We start from the raw sequence: 21,156 nt of genomic DNA, 5'->3' as shown, positions 1-21,156 counted from the left end.
CTCTTTCAAAATATTCTAAATACTTCAACTGTTAAAAAAAGATATTTGTTATATTGATACACGCATGGTACCTTGTCCGTTAGTCTGAGTGGCAGGTGGTGCACTAGGTGGAGCTGCAGGGGGTGGCTGTGCTTGCTGTTGATAGTAGTGGGCATAATAGGCTGCCCATGCTGCTGAATTAGGATCTGCTGGCTTACCTGAAAATTACACATGACATTTAGTTCACTATCTCAAGAGAATACTAAGATAAATTTCCATTTACATTCATTCTTATCATAGATCTATAAATTAAACTCTCCAAAAGTAAAATAGTTAATCTGTTCACATGGAATAATTAATTGTACACGATAGCACGTAAATCAAACAAACCCCTTCCAGTTTTTCTATCTTTCTGTCCAAATTTAGAATTGGTTCTAAATTTAACTCCATATTTAATTTAGGGTGAATTTTGGCTATCTGAAATATTCAACATACAGGTAATTGGTTCATTACTGTTGATATAATGACAGTCCAGATATCATGGTATTGGAAAGGGTGCTTTATGGCTCATAAAGAACTTCTGGCAGTTGAAAAATGTTGCACCACTACTCCGATGGTCACATTATCGTGAACTGGATGCTTGGCAACTGTTCAGGTTTAGACCAGCTGTAAAGTGCCCTGTGATCCAGCATTTGCCATTTGCAATTTTCTCCGCCAGATTTTAACTCTGTTGAAGGAGTTCCCTTCCATATAGAGGGGAGCTGAAATTGTTTGGTAGGCAGCTCTTTTATAGGCAGCTCCTAGAAATAAGAGGGAACCAAAATCCAAGCAGAGTGGAGGGACAGCACAGTAAAGTAAGGAGTATGGGGTATATCAGGCAGGTAGGGGAGGCCCAGGGCGGTTTGGTGCAGGTTATGTATGGCTCTCTGTTCAGGAGCTTGGATTTTGAGCCTCTGAGCGGAACCTCCCAAAGTACCCCATGTTCCTTACCTGGGACTCTCCCCATTTCACAACCTGCAAGATTGCTTAACAATCACAACTAGGAGTGCTGAGATTGCAGTAGTTGAGAGAGGCAGTCAAATGGGTGCCTTGCTTAATAACCACTTCACCCAACAACTGAGATTCCAGTTCAAATTGTGGTTGTTAGTCAAGGATTTTGTGTAAACATAATTTACTGCGTTTTCACAACTATCTGTGCTAAATGCGTCTTAACATTTTTGAACAACCCTATTCAAAAGTAAATTTCGCATTTGTTTTAATTTGCTATTAGACTGCCAAAATGAAATGAATATGGTTTGATGAATTATTTAGTTTCATCACATTTTCTTTACTAAAAGATGTGATTAATGTGCATCTCATTGCAAACTAGGACCATTTATATACATTTGCTTTTACATACCAGGGTCTGGGGGATTTGGTGGTTGCCAATGTGGATATGCATTACCCCATCCTTGTGGAGCATATGGTGCTGGAGGTCCACTGAAATGAAAATATAATATATAATTAGATCAAGTAGTAAATTATAAATAGTAACTATTTATAATAGCTCTTTTTACTATTGGTGACTTGGGAGTCTGCTGCAAAAGCTAGATCGCATACTACTAAGAACATTCTGATTATCTCCATAAAGAAGAGAACTGGCCTAGAAAGCCTACAAGAATCCTGTCATATGTACGCTTCAGAATTAATGATTTACAGCACACTTAGTATGAATTAAACAGTTTATAATATATATTTTATTCAGAATAATGTTCAGTTAACTGCTACCCTAAAGTAAATGCTTCTAAGAGTTTGGTTATAGAACAAGCACATTTAAAAACTGTATAGAATCTACAGATGAAATCTGGATCCCAATCCAACAAGATCTTGCTCTGAAAACATATCTACCAGTGTACAATACTTACTGAGGTGCAGGACCAGGAGGGCCAGGGGTATAAGGAGCTGGATTGTAAGGTCCCATTGGAGCCCCAGGAGGTGGACCAGGGGGTCCATGTGGCCCAGGAACAACACCATGAGGTCCATGAGGCACAGGGGGCCCCAAAGGATTTACTGGACCCTGTTGATAAGTTATAATAGTTAGGTTATTCTACATCAATAGCAAGTATAAGATTACACTGTACAGATAGTCCCCAGTTTAAGAACACTGGACCTAAGGGCAAAACCTGCATAGATACAAACAGGCTATTACTAAAACTGGTGGAATCGTTCTCTTTCCTCAAGCTGGTAAATTAATGAAGATATACATTTTTAATATGCAGCCTGTTTTCAAGAGTTCCTAAAAACACTGCGTGGCTTGATAAGGAAAACTTTGCTTGTGGAAAGTCGATAGGAAAGGTCACAAATTACAGTCATGTGTATGTAGAATGCTGCAACCATTATAAGTGCAAGCCATTTGACAAGTATATTTAGACAGCCAGAGTTTCAAGGATGGGTCTAAACTATCATTCATTCAGTGCCATCATAACTTTAATAGCTGAACGAATGGTCATAACTTGAAGACTATCTCTAACATAACCGTTATCTCCTTAGCTTGCAACCCATCACATCAGAACAGATGAGGGCAGAGAAGTAAGAGATCAAAGGGAAGTTTACTCAAATTACAGATAGTCCTTGGTTAATGATCGCTGGTTCAATGACTGTACTGAATGAGTGAACAGTAGTAATGACCAGTCCTTCAATCTCCCAGACTCATGCATATATTCCAAAGCAGCAGTTGCCACCTCAAGCTCTGCCACTCTTGCATCGTGCCACCCCAACCACCCATGCACTCCCTTGCTCCCTTTCCACCTGGCAGTAGCCACTTACTGCGTGTTTGCAAGCTGCCTGGAACTTGCAACTTCTTGACAGCTTCCCCCGATTTTGGTTGTTGGAAGCCAGCAGGAAGTTGTGGACATGCTCACTTAATGTCCCACAGTCCTTGCTTAACAATAAAAGGGAATGTTGGCCTTGCCATTGCTAAGCATGTGGACACATTACATCACGCTTTGTCTCACCTATTGATGGAAATTTCCAATCCCAGTTACCTTTGTAACTTGAGGACAATTTATACAGACATTTCACAAAATGCAGACACGTTCCATTCATTAATTTTCTGTATTTTGTATCACTTAATTATACACTTTTTATTGCATGTTAAATTCTCATCATTCAGTAGACTGTGCAGAATAAGCAACCTCCCATTTAGCTTTCTCATTAGTCTTTAAGCATAGGCAACAAATTTGACAATTGTAATTTTAAATGGGACTGTTCAAAGTTAGCAATATCATAAGGATTCTGAACAAAGAGAAAATTAAAAAAGCTAATCCTATTCTGTACTTAATCAGCTGTCTGTACAACAAAAACATTAACAAAAAACTGTTTCCAGAACTCACTCCAATCTTTTCTTCTATAAGCTGCCGAGCATAATCAATCTGTTGTGGTGTCCCTCGAATAGTAAATAATTTCATGTTGGGATCTGCATTTGGTGGAGGATTCCTCTGAAGTTCTATTCTTGCACCAGATTGCTGACTAATGCTCTTGATAGTTTCACCACCTGAATTTACAAAGAAATTGTATTATACCGTAATCTATGTTAATAACCTTAATTAGAAAGAATAACAAAAATCACATTTGCTTGCTCCTGAAGTGAGAACAGAACTATCTTGGCAACATTATATATATATACATTATACATTATACAGTATACATTATACTGATACAGCATGTATAGTTTTAAACATTATTTTACTTTTAACCCATTTTTTGTTCGTAGTTGTGTTTAATTTTATTTCCTGGAGATCCAAGAACCATGTAAGTTTGTGTCATCATCTATACGGCACTCTTCAACTGTGTAAGATGTTCCACAGTTCCAATTCACAGTCGAGATTCTGGAAAACCCTGAATAGCTTTAATTGCTTTAAGAAATCAAAGAAGCTCAAAGATACATTTGCAAACATATGTATCTGAAAATAGAACAACATGTTGTTGAGTTTGGGAAGTTTTAATGCTGAACCCAAAGTTCTACTTTCATCGTCTGTATGAGGCATTCAATCAACTAGTGAGTATATAAAGTAGCAGGAATGAGAGAAAAATACATGGAATGTATTTTCAAATATTACTTCAACTGAAATAATCACAAGGTCTTTATTTGTGAATGAATTAACCAAAGATTACAGACTAAACCAATTTTGTTGTATACAAGATGTACAATGACAATAAAGGCTATTATTATTATTATTATTATTAGCTGATTCACTCATTTTGTTGACATCTGGACAGCCAATATGATTCATGTCTTACACAAAGAACTACACTAAATCGGACACTTTTATAAAAATTGAAAAGAATTAGAATGTTGAACTATACCGCATTTTTCGGAGTATAAGACGCACAAAGATTTTGAAGAGGCAAATTAAAAAAAAAGTTTTTGCACTCTGCAGACCTCACAAAAATGCCCCCCCCCCCGGTCATGAATAGCTTTTAGGAGGCTTGTAGAGTGCTCCTGGGGGAGGGTGGGCAAAACCGAGCAAAAAATAGCCCGTTTTTTGTCAAAAAAGGGCATGCATAGGCTTTAGAAGGCTCAAAGAGTGCTCTTGGGGGCTGGGGCAAAATTGAGCAAAAAACAACCTTTTTTTTTTGCTCATTTCTGCCCTCCCCAGCCCGCAGGAGCACTCTATAAGCCTCCCAAAGGTTATGCATGGCTATTTTGGTGAAGGGAGCAGGGTTTAGTGAGGCAAAAAATGTTGTATTCAGTGTATAAAATGCACCCAGATTTTCACCCTCTTTTTTGAGGGAAAAAGGTGCATCTTATACTCTGAAAAATATGGTAATTCAGGAAATAACACAGATTTCAGAAACAGTAATGGATAGTGAGAAAGCAGTTTAAACTGCTGTCTAAGAAATGTTTAAGAAAATAAATTAGTTGCAATCAATATTCAAATCATTGAAAAAAAGCCAAGAATGTTAACTGTGAAGTCTAGTTTCAATTCCTTATTGGATATTTAAGACTTTACGTATGCTCCAATCTTTTTCCTAGGATAGAGGTATCATAAATTCTATTGTTGTTTTGATTTGTAGAAAAGAAGCATGCTTATTTATAACAAGGAGTCCATTTCCAGAAGTAATCATTTTAAGTGCAAGGCGGCTAAAGACAGTAGCACTCCAACTGGGTAAAGTTCATTTGCTATATCTTAGTTGCTAATGTTTTCTGTACAAAAGTTCTGCAATCAGATTTTATTATCAGGTAGATACTTCAACAAGGACCAGGAAGTGAGTTATTCAATGATAAATGCCATCTCCTGCCCTCAAACAGGAAAATAGCTTATTTATTGTTCTAGCTCATGAAAAGTAAGTCAAGCTTTTTACCTTTCCCAATGATTAATCCAGTTTTTCCAGTGGGAACAATAAAATTAAATTCTTGCAGTCCACCAGGTGGTCCCATATTCCAATTTCCCTGACCTCTTCCTCTACCACGACCACCAGGCCCTGGACCTCCAGGATTGCCAGCCTAAATTGTAAATAGAATTGTAATTAGCAATACTGAAAAAATATTGTGATCTGCAGAAGCATTATTTCTATTTTGCCTTTATAGGAAATACAATTGCCTTAAAACAAGAGGACAGATAAGACTTTTGTAAAAGCCAACAGTATGTTATTTTAGTTCACAGAACTACCAATCAAAACAACGAAACTATTTCATTTAAACAAAAATAACGCTTTTCTGAACAAAACAATAACCATCTTGATTTTTCTTCTTCCTAGTACTCTAGCTTACTTAGTAATATAGGTTCCAAGCCCTCACTTGACTATAAATCTCACCTGGTAATTCTGGGGTGTTCATTAACTCTTGGTTCAACCTATTGTGGGAAGGCTTATGCTATGAAAATCAAATACAATTCACCAGGCCGAGTAAATATAGGATATAAATGAAATAAATCATTATGGCTTGTAAGATTTCTACTTTCCCTCCTAAGAGCAAAGGACATGGGGACATTAAGTGAAAACACCAATGAATTGGCAGTATCACATTTCAGTAATAATTCGGGGTATATGCAAAAACATTTGGGAATGCCACGAATAACGGTAGTACCTGCAGGCATAGCACACCGACTCCTGATGTAAGGATCATGGCACAGCACAATTTTAGTATCACTTTCAACTGTAAATTATGTCTATCAATTTCCAAGTAGATGGAGAATCTCCGTGTCTATGGAGATTCTCAGCCATCCAGGTCATGGTTATCCCAAATATACTTTTTTTCAAGAGGCAACTGGACTTTCAAAGGATCTTTTGCTTCTCATCCAAGAACTGATGAAGCTTCTTGGATGAAAAGTGAAGTGTCTTCAAAGAAAAAAAAGTTCAGTTGCCCCTTGAAAAAGCATGTTTGGAATAGCCAAGTATCTTTCTTCTTTAAGACATTGGCTTTGTTTCAAAAATCTTACGTAGTTTACAATCAATGCTTTTAAAGCATCACTGCTGAATAAAACTCACTACTAGAGGCACAGAACCAGTGAAATACAAATTTATAAACTTCAGGCATCTCTGTTAGTTTCAACAGAAAAATGTTCATGCATATCTTCCTAATAAAGGTTATGAAAAAGGAAACATCAGTATTTTATAAGAGTAATTAAAAACTTGACCAAACTATTAACCAACCTGAACGCTTCGAAGAAGATCTGTAATAATTTCAGCTGCATGCTGACATCTGTCTGGTGGTCCTGTGATCTGTGCTATTCTATCAGGTGTTGTTCCATCATCTACAAGAGCAATAAGTATTTTTACAAGTATTTAAGTATTATAAATAAAAATATGCAATCTATGTGCTTTCCCATGGAGGAACTCTACCTGGTTTAAACTGAATCCTTACACCAGCATCATTCTGTATCTTTTTTATCATTTCGCCATTTCTTCCAATTACAATACCAACTGCAAACCGTGGTATTGGTACCTTAAGAAACACAATACATTTTAACAAATGTTCAATAAGAATTTTAAAGCAAATCAATATAATATGTAACTTTAGGAAAAACAGCATTATACAACAGTAATCAATTGAGCAAGAATAGAAATTAGTCTGCAGTATTTTAAGCATTTCAAAGCCAATTTTATGATCAGTATTTAACAGGGAGTAAAGCATCATAATCAAGATGGTTTAAATTAGTGAAAAGAATCGGAAATTTGTTTGTCCAGATAAGGATGAAAACAGGCCTAAAGTACAAATTTGCCTAAAATATTCATCATACTTACATCTAATCCTTCATTTCCTCCTATTCTTGATCCATATTCATTTCGTACCTCTCTGAAGCCACCTTGATCACGAATTAGATCTAAAACCATTTCCTTTGCTTGCTGAAAGAAAAACGAGTACACATAAGATGCAATGATTTTACAATCATTTCTTTTGTGAGAAATACAATTTAACGTTTAAAATCTGTTCTTACTTGAACTTTGTAAGGATCTCCTGTGATCCTAAGAGGCTTATCTGCTCCAGTGTTCTGTGGTCCATCTTGAATCATTACCATTTTAACACCTGCACGCTCCTATTTAATAAAATTAATGCATTCAGACCATAAAAATTTTAAATATTCACACATAATTTTAGAAAATTAAAATCTGTCAGCTTACTTGAAGCTGCTTTATAGTTTCTCCACCCTTTCCAATAACTAATCCTGCTTTGCTAGCTGGAATCATGATTTCCTGGACAGCATTTCCTGGGCCATCACCATGATGGAATCCTGGTGTAGGTCTTCCCTTTTCAACTATCTGGTCGAGCAATCTCTTTGCAGATCTTGCAAAAAAAAAAAAAAAACATTTGCAATTAAAAAATGTATGAAAAACAACATAACAGTTGCAAGAAAAAGTATATGAACCCCTTGGGATTACGTGGAGCTTTGCATGAATTGGTCATAAAATATGCTCTGAACTTCATCTAAGTCACAACGATAGAAAAACACAGTCTGCTGAAAATACTACTCAAACATTTGCCATGGTTTAATTGAACATAACATGTAAACATTCACAGTGAAGGGAAGAAAAAGTATGTGAGCCCCTAGCCTAATGACTTCTCCAAGAGCTAATAAGTTTAGCACTGTTGCTACTCTCCCTAGGCGTGGTCGTCCTATAAAAATGACTGCAAGAGCACAGCGCAGAATGCTTCATGAGGTAAAGAAGAATTCTAGAGTGTCAGCTAAAGACCTACAGAAATCTCTGGCACATGCTAACATTTTACACATCTACAATAAGGAAAACATTAAACAAGAATGGAGTACATGGGAGGACACCACGGAGGAAGCCATTGCTGTCCAAAAAAAATATTGCAGCACGTTTGAAGTTTGCAGAAGAGCACTTGGATGTTCCACAGCACTATTGGCAAAATATACTGTGGACAGATGAAACCAAAATTGAGTTGTTTGGGAAAAACACACAACACTATGTGTGGAGAAAAAAAGGCACAGCACACCAACATCAAAACCTCATCCCCACTGTAAAACATGGCGGAGGGAGCATCATGGTTTGGGGCTGCTTTGCTGCCTCAGGGCCTGGACAGATTGTTGTCATTGATGGGAAAATGAATTCCAGAGTTTATCAAGACATTTTGCAGGAAAACGTACGACCATCTGTCCGCCAACTGAAGCTCCGCAGAGGATGGGTGATGCAACAGGACAATGACCCAAAGCATACAAGTAATTCAACAACAAATGGCTTCAACAGCACAGAATATGCCTTCTAGAGTGGCCCAGTCAGTCCTGACCTCAACCCGATTGAAATGCTGTGGCATGACCTTAAGAGAGCAATTCACACCAGACATCCCAAGAATATTGCTACACTGAAACAGTTTTGTGAAGAGGAGTGGTCCAAAATTACTCCAGATCGTTGTGCAGGTCTGATCTGCAACTACAGGAAACATTTGGTTGAGGTTATTGCTGCCAAAGGAGGGTCAACCAGTTATTAAGTCCAACGGTTCACATACCTTTTCCTCCCTGCACTGTGAATGTTCACATGTTATGTTCAATTAAACCAAGGCAACATCTAATGTTTGTGTAGTATTATTTTCAGCAGACTGTGTTTTTCTATTGTTGTGACTTAGATGAAGTTCAGAGCACATTTTATGACCAATTCATGCAAAACTCCACGCAATCCCAATGGGTTCACATACTTTTTCTTGCAACTGTATTCAGCAATTGACAGAATATTTAGGGTGGTTGCTAACTAAAAATCATGAAATAGTTTATTTTATAAACTTTGAAATGTGTCATTTGCAGCAATATTAAATGGGAAAAGTAGAGAAAATGAGAATGCATGTGATTTCTTCGTACTACTAATAGCCACACTAAACCAATAGTATACTTCACCTGCTGTGTGCGACTTGAGAAAACAATTATAATTGAATTCTAGCCAAAACTTTGTTACTTGGCTGATCATGAATGTACAAGTATTGCTAAAAGACTATTCAACAAATTATTGTGAATGCACACTTCGAAAGTAAACATGTTGTGTACCTATTGCACTTTTTCTTAAAATAATAGCATTATAGAAAGGGTCATCTTGTGATTGTGCCTGATTTCATAACAATTTTTGCACTGGTTGTTAAGCAAATTCACTGTTTGCTATGGGATTTTTTTTTTCAGGAAATGGAAGTATATGCTGGAAAAAACATTGTAAATTGCTGTCATCTGACTGTCGATGGTACATATGTGGCCTGGTTGCTGGGTGCCCAAAATGTTGGCCATGTCGGAACTGCAAACATTTGCATTCCAAATCTGATCTGTTATAATTTCAAATGGTTGGTAAGAAACTGGTTCTGAGGACTATCTGTAAATTAGCCTCATTAGAGCTACTGAATGTTCCAAACATCCTGGAAGAGTAGTATTTTTCAGTGACTAGGTAAAAGCAAGTAACTGAAAAATCAGAAACCTTTGCACTGCAGGTTGTTCATATTTCAGAGTCAGAGCTAGATATATTTCATGTGCAGAAGCATACAGCCTGGGACACTTTTATTAGGCAAATATAGAACACTGCATATATTTGGAAAGAAAACTCTTAACAAAAATTATTTCAACATGGTCTGAAAGCATTTGTGAAGAAACTTACTGTACTGATTCAGGTGTTCCAGTCAACATGCAAGATCTTTCAGGAAGCCCACCACTATCTACAAATGTAATAGCATAGAATGAACGCTTGTAAGCAGATATTAGTAATTTGCTTTTAAGATTTTTAGCAACAACTAATTCATGATGGTTTCAATTTCACTGACATGAACTGACAATTAATAAAACTAATTTGTGTGCATGCAACAACAAATTAAGTTCCAACTGTAACCTAATAAATTAGAGAAAATAAAATAATTACCAGGTGCAATCTGTATTTTACATCCAGATTCTTGCTGTATGCGAGATATCTGTTCTCCCCCTCTGCCAATTACTTGAGAAATGGACAAACAAATCAGTTAATGAATGAATATCATGCACTCCAACAGTTTTAAATATACTATAGTACATATATATACTCACTGAATCCAACCATTCCATCTGGAACTTTGTATTCTTCTGTCATTACAGACCTGGAGAAAGAAACACACCACAAGTTATTTGTACCTAGTTAGAACTAAAGTTTTTTCTCCAAATAAAGAAGTAAATGTGTGTATGTATGTATGTATGTATGTATGTATGTATGTATGTATGTATGTATGTATGTATGTATGTATGTATGTATGTATACTTAGATATAGATATAATTTTACTTCTATTCAGTTAATGTCCTTTGGTTTCAGTATTTGTTTAAATCACTGTGCCTAAAAAATAATATACCCAATTAATATTTTAACACAGGCAGTCAAATATTAGCCAATTAGTTAAAATGTCAAAATTCCAATCGTGTTGAAGCCACTTATAATGTATGATTTTGGTGACTTATTGCAATTTATTTGCATTTCAATGATACATAATGTTATTTTATTTTTGGGGAAGTTAAGTCACACATAAAGCAAAAAAATATAAGAACATAAATGGGAACTAAAATGCTAGGAAATTTCACCAAAACTATTTAATAACATTTTGAACTTTAAGTTTTCTTTTTCAAATGAACCCACTTAATTCTAAGTTATATATGGCAATGTTTTATACTAATAGGTCAAAGAAAGTACAATTACAACTACAAGATTTCAGGAGACATAGTGGGATCTAATGCAGCCCACCCTACTTTTTCATTTTTTTTGTATATACAACATACATATTTAACAAATGTTGCAACAAAGAGAAAATACTTTGCCTGCATTATGCTGAATAGGCATCTTATTTTCAAAAAAGAGTGAGAAACAGCCCGACTTGTGCCATATGAACTCAAACTAATGGAGAAAACTAGATCTATGTTGCTGAATGTAATGGAAATGAGCATTAAAAGAAATGCAATTAACTTTCACTGAAGTAAAATAGTAAAAAACAAACATTTTCAGCTACATAGCTGATTAACATGTGACTTAAAAACCTAATTTTTATCCCTACTCAACTAATTACCTCATGTGCTTCAATGTCACCTATGGTGAACATTACAAGGCAAACAGTAAATAAAAATTCCCCTATCAGTTGAAGCTATAATTATTTCAATTACTGATTGAAATAACTATATGAACATTACTTTCAATCAACAGTTTTTTGGTCTGCTCACAAGGGACAATATAATTTCCAAAGCACATTTCATGATACTGATAACATAACAATTTGTAAATCAAACCAATGAAAGTTGTTACCTTGTATAAGGATCAAATTAAAGAGAAATAAAATCTTACCTCTGTTGCTGATGCATGGGTGGTAACTGATTTCCAAAAGCTAAAATGAAATATTACATACTTTGATAATTTCACCAAATTATCTACAATAATGGCATTTAACGCACAACTGCAAAAACATGCAGGACTAGTTTCATGTCAATATATTTGCATTTGACTAGCATTACATATTTTGCCAAAACATCATTAACCCAGAAATATATCACAAATGAGGTAGCTCAAAATTGGTACTAATAAAAAAAAAGCACAGATGGTCAATTCCACATGGTATGTTTAGTTTAGCTTTCTTTCTCTCTAGTTTACTTCTAGATCAACTGACAAGCTATGATTTGCAAGTCCTGGCAAGCAAAAATAATTTACTATTTGGCAAGTAAAGGCAAACGGAAGCTTATGTAAATTGGAAATAAAAATGTGAAAGGGAAGGGGGAAAAAACCCACATAATAATACCAAGGCAGTCTCCTTTAAATCAAGTTTGATAGCCAGCACCTAGAAGTTGTTGATAACTATTTTCTTTCAGAAAGTGATAGTCTACAATTTGATAGCATCTACAGGTCTACCATTCAATTATTGAAGGGCCTGATCCTGTTTAGTTTTAAGGCCAAACAAGATGTGTTAGATGCTGTGGTGGGCTGGGGATTTTCACTTAAAAAGTCCCCCCCCCCCCAATGTTCTTTCTTTGCACTCCCCATGTTTTCTTGCATCACACAATACTTCCACTGAAGTAATGAGCTTCCACTGCCCTAAACACTCAGGGTATACCTGAACAGGAAGCAGGACGAACCACATAAAGCAAAAGCATACTTGTCATACATATGGTTTTCAAGCAGAAATGGCTGCTCCATTTAAGGGCTTTTATTCATATACTGTACAAATTAAAGTACAAATTCATAACATAAAAAGTGGTAGCTGTATTCAATACTACAATGTAATCATTCAAACTGTAAACTATCAACAATTAATACAATGGAAAAAGTTCTGATTTTATGAGAAAATATTGTTGGTTAGCATTCAAGGTTGATTGACATTATTCTAGTTCATTTTAACTTTTTATATTTTTAAATGAAACCAAGTTTTATAGGGAAAAAGCTAAATGATGCTTCATATATGAAGGGGTAACAATAAAGATGTTATTCAATGAAACCTGGTAACTGTACTTCAATATGATTCAATATAATTATAACTGCTGAACAGATTTAACAAAAACAGCCAGTCTTAAATTTTGTTCCGGCTGCAATACTAAATCTAACTACCTAAATTACATTAGGTTAGGTAGTAAGTCAGTAGATCTTACTTCTAGATAGAAGGGATTAAAAAAAATTAAAGTCCAAGTTCTAAATTTTCATTTCTACCTTCATCTAACTGAGAAAACTGAATATACAAATGAGTTAAAATAATTATCAATTTTGAAATAAAATCAAAAGAATTCTAAGTATTGATTTACTGATTGATTGATTTACTGATTCAACATGATAAAAGGAACTGTTGGCAGTATCATACACATTTCTACTGAGGTAGCGCAGATTACTACCAAAATATGGCTTGGAAGCAATAAAGAAAAGGAAATGACCGCCACATAAACACCTCTAGGAATTTACAGGAGAGAAAGAGCTTATATTGCTTAACTTTATAATCTCACTATATATATATATAAAAACCAAATAATGTAAATTAATTTTAATAGTCTACCTACAGGATTCCATTATTTCTATTTAACTGGCTTAAAATTCAAGGAAATGTTTCATTACGTTTTGTGACTATTTAAAATATTTTTAGCTGTAGAGTACCCTGTCTTCTAGTTGGAAAGGAAGCTTTTTTAAAAATACCAGAACCTTGATAGGTCATCTCTACACCTAAGCAAGCAACTATAAATAAATAAGTCATATTCTATATCTGCATATCTATATTCTATATATTCTATATATGTTTGTTAGGTTTTGGGTTAGAGTGGTATGGAAACTCAATAAGCACTATTATAAATCTTTAAACCCATATAACTTTAGCTACTGTCTTTTAATTAAAAACCTATTAAAATATAGCTTATTCTGGATTCCTCGGTACATAATCCTCAGGAATCAAGGTTGACTCAAAAATCCCTGTACCTGTCACAAACTGAAATTACTTAAAGTTTATAAACAGCCACTCAAAAAGTTGCATCTAGTCCTCCCACCAAATCCCACAATAAGACCATGCAAGCTTGGAAAATGGCAAAAGTGATTGACCCACGCTAAATGTAAAACATTTTATCACAACTGCACATACTTACTCCTGCCAGAATATAACTTTCACAGTGGAACACTTAAACAAATATCTAAACTACTGAATTATGCAATATCCCTTTAAATCTATTTTCTCCTGTAGGTGAAATCTTGTGTACCATTATTAGAATATGGATAATCCCCAAGTAGATTAGAAAAGACTCCTGACTAAAAAGATGTCAGCTGAAGGTTTAATATTAACCTGTTATTTGGAAAAATGATAAACAACTTTTATTATTCCGTTTCACTAACACAAAACCAAATTCAATTTTGGTTATTTTTTAAATCAAACAGCGTTAATTACTTGTTATTCATTAAGGTTATTTTCCTATTTATATATTACTACTTACTAGCAAAAATCAGCAATCTGTCTACAATGCAGGACAACTACTTTATGCAGCTGATGAATTATAGCTTATGAAAGTTTATGCCTTTTAATAAAATTTCTTAGTTGGAAAAAGCGGTATAGGTATTCCTCGATTTATGACCATTAATTTAATGCCAATTCAAAGTTACAACAGCACTGAAAAAAGTAACTTATGACCAGTTCTCACACTTATGACAATTGCACCATATCTAGTCACATGACCAAACTTTGGGTGCTTGGCAACTGGCTGGTATTTACAATGATTACAGTGTCCCAAGGTCCTGGAATTGTCATTTGCAACCTTCCTAGGAACTTCTTAATAAGCAAAGTCAATGGAAGAAGCCAGATTTGCTTAACAACTATATTATTCACTTAACAACTGTAGTGATTCACTTCACCATTGCAAAAAATGTCATAAAATGGGACATGATTTACTTAGCAACTGCCTTGCTGAGCAACAGAAATTTTGGGCTCAGTTGTGATAGTAAATGGAGGATTACCTGTACCAGATTCCTGATTTTTTATCATCAGAGACTAACAGGAGCTCTGCTCCTAATTCCTGCTGATACCACCTAGCAGAATCCTGTGCATAGCAAGATAATACAAAATTGCAAATGTTTGCTCTTAGGGATGGAGAGAATCAGAATAGATCAATATACGCAACTTAAATAGCAGCATTAATTTGTGTGCAATATATATTAAATAGCATGATAATGTTACAGCAAATCATAAATACTTACAATCATTGTTTGGGGGAGCAACTTTCTTAGGTTCTGGTTGATCTGCAAAATTAAGAATTTTTTAAATGTTTTGGGTCATAAATATAGGTAACTTAAATAAATGGCTGTTCCAGAAGTTCAGAACGCAACTTGTCCAGTGCATTTTAGCATGTTTTTGAATTTTCAGGGAATAGATCATCTAAACAAAGAAAAATCTTATATATTTAACATTTGGTTAGTGTAATTAGGGAAAAATGCAAAGTACTTTCATTTATCACGTATTATGTTCAATAAAAACACACAGGTTTAAAAACGGTATCATGGATATCCAGGCACTAAAATGTAACAAACATTTAACTGTATTATTAGTAATTTGACACTAAAGCTAATGATGCTTCTGTAACAAAAACTGAAACAACCACCATTGTGAGAAATAATCATTCTACAATTAAATCTGACAACAACCACAATATTAAACAGAAAATCAAAGTTTAAAATTTAACCAACACATAGCAATACAATCTCAAACTGGGGACTGTCATTCAAGCTTCCTTTTCAAATACTGAAAATTTCACAGCATAAAACTTCAAACAGGAAATTCAAAACCACTACCATAGCTACTATCCAAATTCGTTTAGTATGAGTGAAAGTCGTAGATAACCAAAATCTGATAAAAATTACTTTAAATGTTTCCTTCCCACCCCATATTAAGGAATACATGAACCACCATGATTAAGTGCAGTAAAAGTCAGACACATATTCCAAGAAATGTTTGTGTCATCCATTGCAAAAGATTCACTAGTTCATTTCACGTTTACATACTAAACACAGGTAATAAATAAAAATTCCTGCCTTTAAAAGGAGAGGGCATTCCCTCCCAGTGTGTTGTACTGCTCGGACTTGTCCAAGAGCCATCTACACATAAAATAAAAAGAATACATTACATACATCATTTGAAGCATCATTAGCTCAATCTTGAATATTAAAAGCCTCACCATTAATAAAAGGCACTTCATTAAAGTACACAAGTACTCCTTGTCAAGAGCCTTGGAAATGTTCTGCAAACAAAATTATATTCCTTCAAAGCCTACATCTCTTCCAAGATCAGAAATCTGTCTTCATGAATTTAAAAAATACTACACACTTTTAAAAGATAAACACAGTAAACTTGTTTTAAGCCCATGAGCCTAAAAATTAAGCTTGCTATATATTTCACTAACACATTGTAGAAGGAAAAAAGGTCACAGCATCATATCTGGGTTGAAACAATTTAGAAGACATTTTCTCCAAAATCTAGCTGTAAATTTGTAATTTTGGTGAAATTAAGTTTCATTTTAAAATGTTGCACCTGCACAATGCAAAGTCTGAAAGAGTAATTCAAGAAGAGTGTTTTGAATTCACTATAGAATTTTTAAATGTTTTAATACAAAGATGAGTTTTCAAATATTTACCTACCTTCCCAGATTCTTAAAATGTAAACATCATTGCTATCTACTTTTACGAGTACCTAGCTGGCTTTTAAAGTCATATCTAAAAATCATGTATATGCTTAAGATGGACTATTTCGTCTTTTAAGCAGAAACTGCACAAGCTCTCACACGCACTCTTCAATCAGTTTACAATTTTGAGAAAGTATATATTAGCATCTTGCAGCATACCTCCATCTTCAAGAGGTCTTTTTTGTCCCCCATAACTGTAATCATTTGAATTCACAGATGTCCCTGATTCATTTCCAATTTTTGCTGCAATCTGGAAAAAAGATACATATTTACTTTACCAACAGAATTACATCATACTATCAATTGTTAATAAAGAAGCATATTTAGCATCCATGCAAGAAGTTAGAACAATTAATCAGTGAAACAACTTGCCTCTAGAAGTTGTAAATGCTCCAACACTTGAAGTTTTAAAGAAGAGATTAGATAACCATTTGTCTGAAGTGATGTAGGATTTCCTGCCTAAGGGGAGAGAGGGGGGTTGGACTAGAAGACCTCCAAGGTCCCTTCCAACTCTGTTATTCTTTTCTATTCCTTTTATTAAGAAATCATTACTGATAATTCTGTTTTATACATGCTCCACTGATCACTTATTTTATAACATAAATATTCTATACTTATGGCAGCCATTAATGTATATTATTTATCAAACTGCTTAACACACTAATTGCTATTAGCTAATTGCTATCTATTTTGTCTAAACTATTAAAAGAAAAGGAACTGGGAAAGAACCTATACCTGGGATGGCGAACCTATGGCACACGTGCCATAGGTGGCACACGGAGCCATTTGTCAAGGCATGTGAGGCGTTGCCCTGTCAGCTCCAACATGCATGCGTGTGCTGGCCAGCTGACTTTGGCCTTCTTTTTTGGCTGTTTTTCAGTTCAGCCTTTTTTAAAGGCATTTTTCACTCTCCCCAGGCTTCAGAGGCTTTATAGGAGCTTGGGGAGGGCGAAAAGAGCCTCCCCTGGAGGCTTCAGGAGCTTTCCTGAAGCCTCCAGGGCGCACAAAACCGGCCCTATAGGCAAACCAGAAGTTCGGGAACGGATTTCCGGTTTGCCCGTAGGGTCATTTTTTGCCCTTCAGAGGCTTCAGGGAAGCCTCCTGAAGGTCCCTGAAGCCTCCGGAGGAGGGGGGGAGAGGCTTTTTCACTCCTCCCAGTCCCCTATAAAGCCTCTGGAGCCTGGGGAGGGTGAAAAAAGCATGCAAAAAATGGGGGGGGCGCGCGCCTGTCATGTGTGCATGCACACTGGGAAGAGTCGCGCATTGCATTATGGGTGCGGCACGCCCGCGCATGACCCCCCCTGCGCTCCCCCCTTATGGCATTGGAGCTAAAAAAGGTTCGCCCTCGCTGACCTATACCTTGGTATTTAAATCCTCCTAATCCTTTACTTCCTATAGAGTTTATCAACTGAAGAACTTTGGCTGAATATCTCAATAACATTACTAATCCGTGTAGATCCTTCATAACATATATAAATTGAATAAGTACCACTACATTGCCAACTGTTACCATTGCATCGCTTTGATTGCAGTAATTTCTACTCTTTCATTCCCAACTTTATAGGCATATATTTTGTTCTCAAATAGTATGAAATTCACTGTTCAGTGGCTCAGCTTTGCGTTTCATTTTCCCCTTCTGTTCCATGTGAAACCATTATTTCTGCCTTTAAGTAAATGATATTTTGAGTTGAAATCCAAATCAACTCAATTTCAAATTCAATTCAACTCCAATTCAAAGAAGTAATGGATAGAAACTACTGTATTTTTCAGAGTATAAGATGCACTTTTTTCCCTCAAGAGGGTGAAAATCTGGGTGCGTCTTATACACTGAATACAACATTTTTTGCCTCACTAAGCCCTGCCCCTTTCATCAAAATGGCCGTGCATAGCCTTTAGGAGGCTTCTAGAGGACTGCTGAGGGCAGAAATGAGTGAAAAATGCACCCTTCTTTGCTCCTTTTTGTCCCCCCAAGAGCACTCTACAAGCCTCCTAAAAGCTATTCATGCCCCCTTTTTTTTGACAAAAAACAGGCCCGTTTTCGTTTTTGTGAGGTCTGCAGAGTGCAATTTTTTTTTTAAAAAAAATTGCCTCTTCAAAATCTTGATGCGTCTTATACTCTGAAAAATATGGTAATTAAGTAGAGCACCAACTTAGAACTAAGGAGAAATTTCCTGACAGTTAGAACAATTTATCAATGAACAACTTGCCTCCAAAAATTGGGGGCGCTCCAACATTGGAGTCTTTTAGGATGAGATTGCACAACCATTTGTCTGAAATGGTATAGGATTTCCTGCTTGAAAGGGGGTTGGACTAGAAGACCTCCAAAGTACTTTCCAACTCTCTTATTCTGCTAGTGAAACAAAAGTAGGAGTAAATAAGGAACTGATTAAATTGAAGGTTCAGTAGAACCTATGGTCACGAACGCTTCTGACCACGACCAAATCAGGTTCCGAGGAAAAAAAATTCATAAAATGAATTTGAATCTGGTCGCAAACACATACTCAGGTGGCGATCAAACATGGTCGCGCCTTATTTCCTCTTCCGTGCCATTTTTTATAAGCGCCAAATTTTCTATTGTTTGATTACAAACAACAGCGACCCACATTTGTCCCCTGCATTAATTCGTGTCACGACCAAATCTGGTTGCTACCAAAGTTATGGAACTAATTATGGTCATGACCAGAGATTCTACTGTATTTGCTGTGTTTAAGTCTATCTAACAGATTAAACTTGATTTGGTACTGGACTGCATATAACACTGGGAACTTTTTCAAGTTCCCTCAACTTCAGGATAAACCACCTATTTAAGTTTTTTCCCCCTAATCATACATTTAACTCACAACAGTATTGCTATTATAATTTTAAGATGTCATATATTCCTTTCCCTCCTTCCAGTAAGCCTAACAATGTACTTTATCTCTTTTGAAAGGAACTGTGATTTTATTCCTATTTAAGATGATGCACTAACATTGAAATTCATTCTGTTTGAAAAACTGTACTGCATGTGGTCTCCACTGCATAAATATATGCTTTTCTGTTTCTATAATGGATTACATTTTTAAACTGTGAAATTGCTTTGTTTTTCTTAAAACATTAACTATAACCCAAAGGGAAGCAGAAAACAAAGTCTCATATTACATTATTTTAAAATAATCTCATCAGTAATATAAAGCTCACAGAAGCCAGAGTCAATTCTTTTTCTACTTCACTAAAATGCTTCAGCAAGACTGCTTTGCCAATTTTTCAATTAGGTGAATTTTCTCCGAATAAAAATGCAATCATACATTTATGTATGATTCTAAATCAACTTTTCGCTTTACTTCCCATAACGAGGAACAGCACCAAACACCTCCAACATCAAGAGGCAACACACCTATTTGAGTCATAGAAAGTTCAAAACTGAAAGAAACGTCAAGAGCAACGTTTAAGTAATAAAACTACCTGGAAACCCTAACTAACATCATTTCTAGAACGTTTTATTATTGGTTAATTACGAAAATGGGTAGGCCAGATGAAAGCTGGGGGGGGGGGGGCGTCTGCCTCCTTGGCCTTCCTACAGTAACAAAAGAAATTATTACAGTGTGCATCTTATGTTTGCGCACGGAAAAGAACCGGTGGGGACCAGATTACGAGAAATCCGCTCTAACGCCGACAGTTCCCCGTTACCGACATTTTCCCGCGAGCGACATGCAAGCGAATATAATGGAAAATATTGCACAACACGTCAGCCTTAGGCGGAGGGCACAATGTAAAAGGCGCTCTGCAGAGTGGAAGAGAGGATGGATGGACAGGGCCGTGGGGTTCAGACAATCGGACACACCCGACTGCCTTTTAGTTTTTGTTTATTAAAGAAATGAAGGCAGCGCCATTTCCAGAAGCGAAGTAGAAGGATCTTAGGGAAATAACTTTCCGCCAAACGCGAGAGTTTAAAAAGTCAACTCATTCCCTTTCTTTTGAATCTCAACCTAATCCTTTTTTTTTCGTCCCTCCTACTCCGACTTCCACCGCTTAGCGGCAACATAATGGATACCAGGCGGTTTGGCCTTCCGCGCTTTTGTAGGAAACCCCCCACCCCCCAACCTGCGTCGAGTTCTGAAAAAGCCTCCAGAAAGAAAAGCCCTTCATCCCAGCCCTTCAAAAGTGGGAGGTCACTCTCAGCTCCTCCGTAATGTACCGGTGGGTCATGGGCTTGTCTCCCTTTGCGAAAGAAGCCGAGAAGTGAATGAGAGAAGCCAGCGGCCTGCTTGGAAGTCTGAGGAGCCAGTCGGGTGAAAAATCCCTTCAGGGCTCGTAATACACACCTGCCTAGCCCGTTGCAGCGCGTCTTTAAAAGCATCATTGACTGCCCCGCCACCTCCTCCGCCTCCGCCGGGTGCTCCCGAAGAAGGAGGGGGCACCGTAGAATAATCCGACATGTCTCCTTCCACTACTTCCTACCGTCCTCCCAGCCTGCCAAGAAAGAAAGAAAATGGCGGCGGGCGGGAGCCTTTCACATTCTTGCGTCGCATCGTGTTTCGCGAGAGGAGGAGGGGAGGCCGCTAATACCCTCGCGAGACACCTAGGCAAAAGATGCGA

The 21,156-nt window shown here is 36.4% G+C and overlaps 1 protein-coding gene across 4 annotated transcripts in view; it reads right to left on the bottom strand.

Moving 5' to 3' along the window:
* FUBP1 (far upstream element binding protein 1) overlaps positions 1 to 21,118 on the bottom strand; it is a 32,406-nt gene extending 11,288 nt beyond the window's left edge. Inside the window, exons 1-18 of one of the 4 annotated variants that reach the window (XM_081947412.1) lie at positions 20,883 to 21,118; positions 16,741 to 16,831; positions 15,935 to 15,997; positions 15,104 to 15,145; positions 11,741 to 11,780; positions 10,467 to 10,516; positions 10,306 to 10,377; positions 10,048 to 10,105; positions 7,582 to 7,744; positions 7,398 to 7,496; positions 7,204 to 7,305; positions 6,802 to 6,904; positions 6,613 to 6,713; positions 5,323 to 5,464; positions 3,351 to 3,511; positions 1,884 to 2,035; positions 1,379 to 1,458; positions 72 to 197 (exon numbers count right to left, since the gene is read on the bottom strand). In XM_081947412.1, the coding sequence (XP_081803538.1) occupies positions 72 to 197; positions 1,379 to 1,458; positions 1,884 to 2,035; positions 3,351 to 3,511; positions 5,323 to 5,464; positions 6,613 to 6,713; positions 6,802 to 6,904; positions 7,204 to 7,305; positions 7,398 to 7,496; positions 7,582 to 7,744; positions 10,048 to 10,105; positions 10,306 to 10,377; positions 10,467 to 10,516; positions 11,741 to 11,780; positions 15,104 to 15,145; positions 15,935 to 15,997; positions 16,741 to 16,831; positions 20,883 to 20,996 (1,759 nt within the window). In that variant the 5' untranslated portion in view covers positions 20,997 to 21,118. The remainder of the gene's footprint in view (positions 1 to 71; positions 198 to 1,378; positions 1,459 to 1,883; positions 2,036 to 3,350; positions 3,512 to 5,322; positions 5,465 to 6,612; positions 6,714 to 6,801; positions 6,905 to 7,203; positions 7,306 to 7,397; positions 7,497 to 7,581; positions 7,745 to 10,047; positions 10,106 to 10,305; positions 10,378 to 10,466; positions 10,517 to 11,740; positions 11,781 to 15,103; positions 15,146 to 15,934; positions 15,998 to 16,740; positions 16,832 to 20,882) is intronic. The other 3 variants (XM_081947413.1, XM_081947414.1, XM_081947415.1) reach the window with 3 other exon arrangements.
* Positions 21,119 to 21,156: the final 38 nt, after the last annotated feature.

The sequence above is a fragment of the Natrix helvetica genome (genome assembly GCF_964273705.1).
Source record: "Natrix helvetica genome assembly, chromosome: 3".
Taxonomy (NCBI): domain Eukaryota; kingdom Metazoa; phylum Chordata; class Lepidosauria; order Squamata; family Natricidae; genus Natrix; species Natrix helvetica.
The sequence above is the reverse complement of the archived record's forward strand: the minus strand, read 5'-3'. Positions and strand labels throughout refer to the sequence as shown.